We start from the raw sequence: 12,452 nt of genomic DNA, 5'->3' as shown, positions 1-12,452 counted from the left end.
GGGAAAGAGCCCAGGCTATTACCTCTCTTTGTACTTTCTGTCCTCCATCTGGTGTTTCCATGGATCAGCCCACTAAGAGATCTCAGGATCAACTTTTCAGGACTAGTCAGCTGTGCTTTTGTTACTGGCTCAATTAGCAACAAAAAGTTGCCCCACTATAAATTTAACTGCAATATGTTTACGGGACCTTTGCCAAATTAACCTTCTTGATAAGCTTTTCTCATTGTATTTCAGCATTTCCCCTTACATAAGCCTTGTCTTTTAATTATTATTTTATTCTGTGGGCAATATGTCTCATTTATCAATCAAGCATTCTTCTCTATCCTAAGAACATCCACTGATTTTTCAGACTAATCTGCTTTTTCACACATTTGAAACCTTTTGATGATTTTAATGATAAACTATTCAGACTTCAACAATTTTGTCACCTCAAATTTTGCTATAAAATCTTTAGTTACCGTATTTTAAATTCTTCTCTTCGTATTCAATAGCATCTAAATTTTCTCCGGTCAAATAAAAATAAACGTTTACTGGCAAAATAATGCTGTAGATAAATGTTCATATCCAGAGATCATCTACAGCGATGAAAAAAACCCAAACTACCAACTCCAAAATTTGAGGCCTTCCAAAACTAGTACTATCAACAGAGAGAAATTAATAAAGTTATATAGAGAAACATCCACTTCATTTACACAAAAAGGTATGAATAAGACCCTCTTGCTCCTATGTTTATAAAAGCAAATTTAAAAAAAAACAAAGCTGACCAATTATCAGAATAACTTTAAACTCTTTTTCTCTAGAATCCATTTCAATAACGATGTACTTTTCCTTTTTCGACATGCAGATTATTAAGAACACATAGGAACTTTTGAAATTTGTTCCTCCTGCCTTGTAATTTTAGTTAGGGTATAAATGTGATAATGCAGGTCTCAAGAGACACAGAGGAGAGGCCTGGCCTAATTTCAAGAATTCAGATTTTTAATATGTGAAATGAATGCCATTTATCTGCCTGAAACCAAAACCTGAAGAACAGTACTGTGCACTTGAGAGACTGGTATGGATACCAAAGCACTTTGATTAGATCCCATATGAATTAGATTGCTGTATCATATTTTGAAAATTGCTTTATGGTGTTTTGAAAAAAATTTTGTTATATTTGTCTAAGTTCAGGACTAGAGGTCAGGAACTCCAGAATTTAGTGACAGCTGACAGTGACTCTGCAGATAATTTTGGTTAAACTACCTCAATATTTTTCCTCAAGTATGTTGCCTGGAAAATTTGGACATGGTATAGATTCTTTCATGTGAGAATAAAGGAGAGTTAGACATTTGTTTAAGGCATCTTGGAGATTAGCTGAAGTAGAGTAAAGCGTTATCAAACTTCTACAGTTATCTGCCCTGGTCTAGAACTATCAAAAAACCCTAAAAAACTTAAACCTTTTAAAAATAAAACTGAAACAGTCACATCTGTCAAACAGCAGGATTAAATAAGAAAAATTCAAATTGGGCAGGGTATATTTATGGTAAACAGTAAATATTTTAATTGCATGCATTTGTATCAGAAAAAATAACTAGGAAAAAATTACAGGAATTACTTATTTCAAGAAAAGTTAATCAGCCTAGTGTTATTGGGATTACTTACATGAGCAAATTATGTACCTGTAGAATTTGCATCACTCCAGTTTATTCGATTACTATGTTGCATAATATAAAGAAAAAGGATCAGCTAATATATATGGATTCGATTCCATAATAGTGTGTATCTTTTTGATTTCTTTTTTTCAACCCAGGATACTGAAATCAAAGCAGCTGAAAAGGTGTAGATGGAGGCATATTTTAGTAAAGTATATGGCTGAAACACCTGTGAGGCTTACGTAAAAATTTCTCAGTTCAGAATTTCTATGATGCAGGGGAAAACGGAGATCTGAAGAATTATGAGGAAATGTTTATACCAGAAGGCAAGTTTTCTTCCATTCACAATCAGCAAATATTGGGAAATTAATATTGGACAATCATGGGGAGACAAAGGCTGATGCTTTCTCCAACTAAAATTTTCTTAAGTTTAGTAAAAAAGTGATTTCAAAGAATTATGATAATAAAGGTTATTCTAGTAAGAGAAATTTACTAACCACAAGATACAAATTAAATTAAACCTATCATAATAGATATACTTTAGAAACAGATTCCTCAAAAAAAAAAAAAAAAAGAAAGAAGAAAAAAAAAAAAGAGCATTGAAGGGAAAGAATGAAAAGAAAAAGAATTTACACCCACCCTAAATAGGGTGGCAGAATAGTGCAGCAAACTGAAAGCAGAAAAGAGCTGGTCACTTTCTCAGAATGAAAAGGCCAAATAGGGGCCCTAACATGGAGACTTTGAAATCATTACAACAATCATTTGAGAAGAATCTCCTTTGTTGGTTTTATGAATAGTATAATTCTTAATTCATGTTAAAGACTTAGAGGTAAATCCTGGAGAAGAAGAAAATCCTTCAAGAAAGGCCTCTGCTTCATACAAAAGCTATCAAAGAGCTTAGTGACAAAATCCTCTGCCCCAGTTGGTCAGGCTGCCTGTGCAGCTGGTCGAGCACAGTTAATACACCTTGTAAAAGGTAATAGACTTAGAACTGGCTACTTTCCATGTGGATTTTTGATTCTCTCTTTGAGAGGATTTCATGAATCTGCTTTGAGATTTCAGTGGCATTGGATCTTCTTCTCTCATCCCATACAACATTCAAATAGCTCTATGTCTCAACTGATTCAGTTTGGCCACTTGTGGTTTCTGTTGAACCCAACGCCATGTTTTCACAGGGGAAATTCCTTTTTTGCAGTTTATGGTTTGTGACCCGACATTAATGTGGAAAAATTACTTCCATGTCATTTAATGTCAAACATCATATGACTGCATCATCATTTTAAATTACCTTGCAACAATTATGCAGTTATAGGTCTGCAGGTCACTGTCTCTGGCACATGTTAAAAAGTAATAACAATCACCTATTGCCTTTGTTTTATAACTTCCTTTCTCTCAGACAATATTCATCACAATCAAGCAGTCAACTTTTTCCATATCAGAGTAGCACCTCCCTCAAAATATAGATGTTACTACTATGATTTCTACACAGTAAACATTGAATGTTCATTTGGAAATTAAATAAGAACTGAGACATATACAGATAGACATGCATATATGTGACTGCTGACACACATGGAAGAACATTCCCCATTCTTCATTTCACATGCTATTCTTTTTATAAAAAGTATGTTTTTCAATTATTTTTCTCTTATCATTTATCTGCCCACTTTTCTTTAAACATTTAATTAACACAATTCCAAAGTGTCGAGATAAAGTGGTTTTAACCTTCCTTATTTTCTCTTGATTTGCCTAAGAATAGGATAATTAGTGTTTGTTATATGCAGCATGACATTTCTTCTTTCTCCAGCAAACTGATCATTTTTTACTCTTTTTTTTTTTTTTGATACTGCTACTCCTACTGAACTCTTTCTTTTTTAACCCTGTTATTCCCCTTTATTTTTCCATTAGAAGCTTTTAAACCATTTTTCAAAGTAATTTGTTTATTTGATTCATCAGGATTCAGGAACACACATACTTTGCTTAAAGTTTTTTAATTCTTTAAATTGTCTTCTATTCTGCTTATCATTTTCTTTATTTTTCATCTGTAATTACTGTATCAAATGTATGAAAAGGCAACCAAAATGGGTACTTCCAAATTTGCTTTAACATCTTTATTAACAAGTATATAAAATTTTGGAAGATAATCTAAAAGATACTCATTGCCCTGTCACATGATCCTGCAAAAGGCTGCATTTCAGCTCATTTAAATGTGTCATTTACATGCTATTTTTACCATTAAGTTTTTTACATTAAATTTAGCTGCTATGTCAAGTAATACTACAACAGAAATACTTAGGAAGTGGAACCAGATGGGTCCTGAATTTTTGTGATGGGTGTTTGCTTGAGGTTATTTTGACAGCCTAGAAGCTTTTCCATTTTTCAAAATTGAATAGGTTCGTAAGTAAAATTTAATCCTACGTCTTCAATTCCTAGTCACTGATTTCACTTTTTTCTACTGTAGCTGTTCCACTTTGCCAGGAATATTTAAAGATTTATTGAAATAAGATGCCAGAGCATTCACAACACCTATCATCCAGTTGCAAGCAAACAATCATAGTCTGTTCTGGTTAATACTTCAGTTTATGTGAGGGAAGGACAGAGGAGTGCACTGTAGAGTAAAAGAGAGACTGAAACAGGTCTTTCTTTTCCCAAAGGCAGCAAAACTCCTGCTCAACTTTTGAAAGTTTCAGGGTTTAGTTCTTGGGATAGCTTCAAGATTATAAACCTGATTTAAAGGAAGATGTCCCTTGAAGCCCAAAGGAAAGATAAGATTTTAAAAATTTAAGGTACAACTATTTCTCATTTTACTTATCTGCTAGTGTTCACATTACTTATCACTGTACTGTAAAACAAATGAGATGCTGTAGCACGAAGTTCAAGCACTTAAGTGTCTTTTGTGGATCTAACCCAAAGTCACTTTTGAAAACGGGATTTAGAGCTTCTGAAACTTTTACCCTGTGTGTCCTGGGGTCACGTGTTGAAATACAAGGGAATTAGTTACCAAGTCACTTGAGCTTCAGTTCCCCCATGTGGTCACAGGCCACTTCTCCTCAGCCCAATAATTCACCCAGTTCATTGACACCACAACAAAAAGAATTCTCAAGGTCATTTCCATTTTCCAGACTTGAACTTGCATTGGATACTTACTGCATAGGCAAAGTGTGCTTATGTACATTCTTATTTTTAATTTTTTACAGAAATTCCTAATAAAATAAACAGTGCTGAAGCCAAACATCTTGCAGTCACCTCAGGGTCAGACAAATCAGAAAAAACGACAAAGCGGTCCAAGATATCAACCATAAGGCGGATATTTGACATGGCAAAACACCGAACAAAGAGGTCATCCTTTTTCTCAACTGGTGTGAAAGTTTGCCCACAAGAATCAGTGAAGCAGATTTTAGCCAGTCACCAAGCTTACTATAGATTAAGAGGTAAGATGATTATTGTAGTATGTACTTCCTCCTTCAAAGTCTTTTCTTTAGTTGAGGAAACACAGTAATTTTCCAGAATCTTGTTCTTCACCTTTAGGCAGTGTATATGCTATTGACTTTATGCCTTATTTTTACATAGATAATCAAATGTTACATGTGCATCAGCAGTGTTCAAGATAGACAGTGACCAGAAGAAAATAAAACAATGCACTCAAAGGACTAATGAACTCAGAGTAATTGCACAGTGTTCTAGCATGGCTGAACATGAAGAACAAATTGTGCTTGCATTAGTATTGAAAGAAGTACCACCTTTCTCAAAAGAGTAGGTACCATCATTGCTACTCAGAATTAATAGCACCAGTGTAAGACAAGTAATGGAATTATTAAATGGCCATTGCACAAATATGTTGGTGTATCTGTAGTTATATTAAGTCTGTGGCAGTGTTTGTACCTAATAAACACTGAGATAATTGCCAGCAGGTCATGAAAAACACTTAGGGCATAAGAAATATTTGAGACATTTTAAAAATAAGACTTTCTCAACTAGGTCAGTCCTTTCCCAGCTCTTTTTTTTTACTTCCGTTGCCTGTAGAAAGCCTATAGAGTTAGCATTCCAATTTTTGGTTCAATTTCGTCTCTTCCTTTCTCTACCCCTCCCAATCTTTCATTATGGAGCTTTTCCATTTGATATTACAATAATGCATGTATTTGCACTGCAGCGAGATGGTCCAAAGCTAATTCTAAAACCTAGTCATCATTTCTGGGATGCAAGTATCTAAGGCAACATCTACTCCCTAAATCACCTTTGCTTATCTATTTTTTCCTTTATCAGGCACCAACCATCCACATTCATCTGTGTAACCTGGCTGCTCCTCAGCTCTCTTTCAGGGAACCAACTAGTTCCCTCTGAAATGAGACCTGGATGTAGAGCTGCAAAAATTTTACTCCAGCAGCCACTTGCTATAGGCAGCATGGGAGAACTCCACTAAAGTCTGTAGCTATTCCCATAGATATAAAAATATTTGGTATCCATTGCAACATCCAATGGGCATTAAACAGAAATCTGAAATGCATCAAAGAGGCTGACCGAAAAAGCATTTCTTAAACAGAAATTAATCCTGCAAGTCCCTGAAACTCCCTGGTTATATCCCAGATTGGGCTGAAAACAAGCTATCCTGAAACAGACAGGTATCATTAACCTGAACTCAAAAACCTGCAACTATGACCCTTTCATTTAAAAAACTGAATATGACAGTACTACCCAGCTTTTTGGAGAGCAGCACATCAGCTGGGATATTGGACACTATAAGTCTTGTAGTGCAAGAAGCTTTAAACTCATACTCCTTTTTCCCAGCAGTGTCCTACACTTACAAAATTTTCTAAGCAGTTGTCATCCAGTTCTTCAACTGAAACTGGAGTACTTCCCAAAAAGCAAGCAACAAAACATGCCTCTGCATCTGAATAATTTGCACACTCATTCATAATAAGGTGTTTCTGCTCCCTTGAACAATTACATGTTTTCCATTACAACATTCTTCATCAAAACGTCAAAAAATTTTCCTTCAAGGAAAGATCAGAACTTCTGATAAAGACTTCTGCCCTCCCAGTTGAGCATGTAAATTTATCTGATGAAACCGATAAATGAAAAAAAAAATGGACACTTGAAAATGTGAAAATTCAAGCATCATCCTTGAATCTGTAACCACAGTACCATCCTTCATGAAAAGGTAATCTGGTAGCTGTGCTGGAGCCTTAGAGCCTGTACCCATCTGTGGGACAAATCTTACCTTCATTTTGTTTTGGAGATATACTTTCAGGTCTGTTCTTTTCTGTGTCTAAAGCCTAGGAGATGACCTCCCCAGCTCCAAGTCCCATGACACATTTATAACTCTAATTGCACTGTGGATCATATCAGTCTTCTAGAGAATTTTTCTGTTAAGAAAATTTAGACAATTTTATTCTTTTTTACATATATATGTATTCTCTGCTTCCAGGGATGAGCACACAACACAAAAAAGCTCAGATAAAGGAGCTCAGACAGTTGCTGTTGGATACTTGAGCCTACCGTGACCCTATACCAACTCTGAACTAACACATCACAGCTTAGGTCACCATGAGGATAGTCCCCTATGTGGGGCAAACTGGGAGAACACACTACAATGCCTCCTCAACTGGTCATGTGTCACATTTATCTGGTAACTGGATTACTTATCATCAGATGGTGTATCTTTATTCAGCAGTTACTGCTCAGAAAAACAAATACCAGAGAGTTGCAAGAAAAAAGAGGTAGAAAGTAGCTTTAATTTCTAGTTCGTAATTAATTCATCTCTTCAAAAGACAGCCTGTTCCTTTTTAATAACCTGACCACATCTGCTCCACATGCAGCTGCTCTACTGGGAGGGCAGGTCGTTCCTGAGGTATTATTGAGGGGCCCTAACACAGCTAGGTGAGTACACCCCTACAGCAAGTTTAGAGTATACTTAGAGAAACTGACTGCACTAATTTCAGAGACGCCGATATTTTAGATAATGCAGATAATGAACTCACTCTAAGCCAAAGTAAGTATCAAGTACTGAAAATAAATGTCCCATCTCACAGTAATGAGCTTTGCACAGTAAAGTGCTAAAGGCAACAGCTTTTAAATTACTAGCAAGTTTTGGTTAAAATGGTTTTTCTAATAAGTTTGAAAATCCCCTTCTCTAAAAGCATTTTTAAACAACATTTTGAAGAAGTGTGTTCCTTCATCTTGACTGATGAATGTGTAAATGCCAAACCACTTTTAAAAGGCTTTCAAGTTTACTATTTGGTACAAAGCATCCATCCCCAACCCCTTTCTTCTTACTCAGTCTGCCAGGAAGCTGTGTGGGAAGCCTTTCGTATTTTTCTGGATCGGATTCCTGATACTTCTGAATATCAGAACTGGGTTACTGCCTGCCAGAGGGAAACCTTTTGCATATTCGACATTGGCAAAAACTTCAGCAATTCCCAAGAGCACCTGGAAATAATTCAACGGGTAAGGATTATTGACATTTGTTTAGAAAGTGGGAGAGACTTCCGAGTCCCTCCCCACCTGCATATTTAAGGGCAAAGTATTGCTCAGGAAAAGGAGGGGGCATGTCTTAGAAGAAAAACATAAAATTATAGTAAACAAAAGAGCTAACAGGCTCAATGGTTGGATACACCCACTAGTAAAATGCTGTTTTTCTTAATCTTTTTGCAGCGAGTAAAACATAGAACCTTCCAGGAAAGGTAAGTAGCCCAAGTAGAACCTTGCCACTTGATGTTACTGCCTTCTTTGAAAAGATACGTGTAGATGTGTGTGGATGTGAGCAGATATTCAGATAGCGCTGTGGCGTATTTGGTGTGTGCTGTGAGAGATGTGTATACTGGATGTATCATAGGACACAGTAATTGAATTACAAATAATAGATGCAGCCAAATGTCTGAGTTACCTGTTCATTTCAAGACACCACTGAACGTTTTCTAAGATTAATGTGAGCATGAAACCCTGACAGAGACATGGCTTTGCATTAGACTGGTGTTGATTGGGAATGTGACAAAAGTTGCTCTAATTCTTAAAAGGAAAGCCAGAGATCTTAATAAAAGTTTAGCTGAGAGGCTACATTAAACAGTAACAGGAAAACTCTATACCTTCACTTTAGATTTCTCCTGTATTTTTATACATCATGACGGTTTTAACTAACGTGATACTTTATTCTATAAACTCCTTGGAAAAATATGCTCCTAGCAATGCTCGGAAGTCTGAGAATGGCAGGATTAAAGCTACCATACTTAACTCTGTTGTTCTGTATATAAATACTATAGTGCAGCCAGACAAATCATAGTCCCCAAGTTCTGATTGATATATTGGTTTTTTCCTTCAGTTTTCTCTGATTTTCAGGCAAATGATCTTTTCCATTCATAGGTTACAGTGTCTCATGATCACAGAGGTCTTATGTATCTTAATTTATTCTCACATGGGAGATCTGACATATTTTTAATAATGTAGGCCCTAATTAAACTCCCCTGTAAGTTCAAAGGGAGGTCTTCTCATTCATCCTATTGCAAGCAGTGGCAGCAAGGCATTAAGTGAAGTGACTGATCTCAGAGTTCTTAGGTTCTTTGTGAACAGTACTGTTTTCCCTAGACACAATTCAGAAGGTGAAATAAATTCTATGAAATTGATTGTATTTTAGCTGGAAATATAGACAGCATTGATTATGCATGGTTGGACTTCATTTTTACTACTGTGTGGCTTAGGAAATATTTTGTATCTTCTATAGCTGTCATGTAGAGAAATCAGTCTCCAATTATAGATACAACACGTAACTAGTTAACATTGTGAAAACATTAAAAATACATTAATTCTCATCACAAAAGATATCCAGAGGATGTGGTAAATCAGTTGTCATTCATGTTCTTTATTTATGTTGTTAAACATCTAGGTTGTTCCTGTATAGAGAAGCAGCTCAGACACCTGTTCTGTCTATGATACAAGATTTATGCTGTCTCAGTGAACACCACACTACACATTTGCAGTGCCCTTAGTTCTTTCACTCATACCAGTTTCACAAATACTCCATCTGTATGCACTGTACAAAATTTGAAGAATTATACTTCACTCCCCAAATTCATGACAGAAAACTCTCAAAATGTATCTTAGACGATTCTTTTCTAAGAACCTAAATTTTCCCAAAAGCTACAAATTAATAACAATTTGGTTTCAAGGCTATAGAATAATTTCCATTCTAAGTAGAAGAATCTTTAACATATCTATTTATTTTAAAATGTACTTACGGATAGATATTATTGCTGATTTTCAGGCAAGATAACAGTAGCTATTAAAAATGTATTCATCACCACAAGACTGTAAAACTCAAAACAGAAAATAATTATCAACAAAACCAAATCCTGTGATACATCATACCCCCCATATTCTTACTTGAATTTTTATCTGTCTTCCTTGGGGGTCATGGTAGGCATTAACCCATGAATATTACATCCAGAAGCAAACATTAACATTTCTGCATCTCAAAATAATCTGGATTCAGGAATCCGATTTGATACTATCATTATTTGGAGGCATCCTTATGGTATTATAATGCAGGCTGACAACTGAAAAATAACCCCACCCACTATTTTCTCACACCACACCATATGAAACACACCTAGAACCTGAAATGTCCATTGGCCCTAAAATTAGAAGAATCCCAAAGCTCTCACTTAACTACCTTGATAGGATGAGAAATAGCAAAGGAGACAAAGGTTGATTTAGATGATGTACAAGAAGTCTTGCTTCCATTTTACACAGGGGTCAACCCTTCATTGACTTCAAGGAGTAAAAAAAAAAAAAACCAGATGCAGTGCATTGATTTAATCTCTGTGATCCCACCCCTCTGGTGGCATTGATGCAATCTGTCACAAAACCTCATGAGCAGATTCCTGACTTTTCCACAGGTCACAAAACATTCTATTAGCGATAACTTCTCTCATTTAAACTACACTTCATATAGGGGTCATTTCTATATTGTTTTGGTTTTTTACACTTTTGTCATTGCCAGTACAATATGCTGATAATTAAATCACTCATTTCTATTTGATTGATAGGAAAGATGAAATATCAGCAGAGAAAACAGGAGGCAAAAAGGTGGAAGAAATTCCCTCCATTTCTACAGGTAAAATCAAATCTGCTTGTTGTGTGTCTGCCTATTAAATAAAAAATTGCTAAGGCAAATGATTCTTATAAGGCTATAATTTAGTGATTGTTGTAGAAGCATGACAAGTTCAGTGGAGTGAAAATGTTTTAGCAAAATAATCTTTGAGAAGAAATTTTTTATCTCTTTTCGACATATTTGCTACTCAAATGTTGCATTCAAAGTTTGTCTTCAAATGTATATGTTTTCCTAGTTTCAAACTTAGATAATATGGGGTTAATTTTTCTTCATTTATAAAATACCATTCAGTATGTCAGCTGCTGCATTTTGTTAACCAAAACAAGCAAGCAAAGCAAATAAAGACTGACAAGCTAAAAAGTCAGAGTGATAATAGACAATAAATTGACAGTAAATTGATCAGATTATTACAATTAGACCTACCAACCCCGTTGTGTACTACTGTTCTTTAAAATAATATTAGCAATTCACTCAGTCACAAAAATCTGTAAACATGATCTTTTTGGTTCAAGGAGAAACCATCCTGAATATATATTCTTATGAGGGCCAAATATTACAGAATCTTATTGGTAAGGACTTCCAGCATGGGAATTTTGCCTCTAGGTGGAAAACAGTGTCTCTTGTTACTTTAAATTGACCCTAAAGAAAAGGGGCTGTCAGAGAGACAAAGATCTCAACTGGCAAAATTAAGCTTAGACACTTGGTGATATGTGATGTGGTATGACAGGAAATGATCAAATATTATTAACTCACACAATTTCATTGATGCATAGTCAGTGCCATTTTTGCCTTCAGTCACACACATGCCACACCACTAATGTTTGGCCTGGAAGAAAGGCGGTCTATTGTATAAAACACAGCAGATTTACCCACACCCTGAGTCATGGCCACCTTGCACTGGCACAGGCTTGTGCTCAAACACACCCTCCGGAAGGAAAGCTGCTCCAGTGAGCTGACACCTGACCAACACACCAAGGGGAGGCCTTTTGATATGCAAACCTTTCTTTCCTGACTTTTCTTTCCATCCCCCCACAGGTTCTCCTCGCACACCCCTCTTACCTAATGGCACATTGCTCAATGAAATTTTCAATGACACGAAGACTCCTGTGAAGGTGAGGGCAGTCTGTGTTCCTACCCACTTTTTCACTCACCTTTTCCTTTTGAGCTCAGCTAGCAGGAGAGAGGGAGAAACCTTATAAACAGTGCATACAAAGCACGAGTGCTCCCCTCTGTTTCAGCTGGCAGGACTAAAGGGGTTTATAAGCATCTGTTGTATACTGGAGTAGGGCATGATGCTTCTTGAGCATGTAGTAGAAAGTACAAAAGCATGGCAACCAGCTTTTAGGTAGTTTTCATTCTTTTAAGGAGGGGCCTGTTGCCCACTTTGCACCTTTTTGTAACGTTGTTCTTCATTAAATAATGACAAAAAAAGCATACCTGCTGGGCTTTCCACAACACAGGAGATAGGACTGGGCCTTCCTTGCCTTTTTCTAACCAACCAGCTGTCAGAAGGCTCTCCAGTGCTATCTGCTCAGTGCAGCCATGCAGTAGAGCATTGGAGACTGCCCCTCTACACATTAACAGCACCCACTGTGAAAGATACCTCTGAGAGAGGGGTGGGGTGCTGGGAGGGGCTGTTGTTTTCCCTGTTCTGGCTGCTATGGTCTCAGCAGAGATGTGTGGCCTCACAGTGGAAGGAAAAGCTACAAATACTGTAG

At 36.4% G+C, this 12,452-nt stretch overlaps 1 protein-coding gene across 1 annotated transcript in view; it reads left to right on the top strand.

The window, feature by feature from the left end:
• Positions 1–12,452, top strand: part of IMPG1 (interphotoreceptor matrix proteoglycan 1) — a 57,513-nt gene that overhangs the window by 9,250 nt on the left and 35,811 nt on the right. Inside the window, 5 exon segments of the mRNA XM_017742822.1 lie at positions 4,829–5,062; positions 7,909–8,075; positions 8,283–8,311; positions 10,670–10,737; positions 11,770–11,846. Of these exon segments, the coding sequence (XP_017598311.1) occupies positions 4,829–5,062; positions 7,909–8,075; positions 8,283–8,311; positions 10,670–10,737; positions 11,770–11,846 (575 nt within the window).

This window comes from Corvus brachyrhynchos, unplaced genomic scaffold, assembly GCF_000691975.1.
Source record: "Corvus brachyrhynchos isolate BGI_N302 unplaced genomic scaffold, ASM69197v1 scaffold87, whole genome shotgun sequence".
In the NCBI taxonomy this organism is placed as follows: Eukaryota; Metazoa; Chordata; class Aves; order Passeriformes; family Corvidae; genus Corvus; species Corvus brachyrhynchos.
This window is presented reverse-complemented; position numbering and strand designations above follow the sequence as displayed.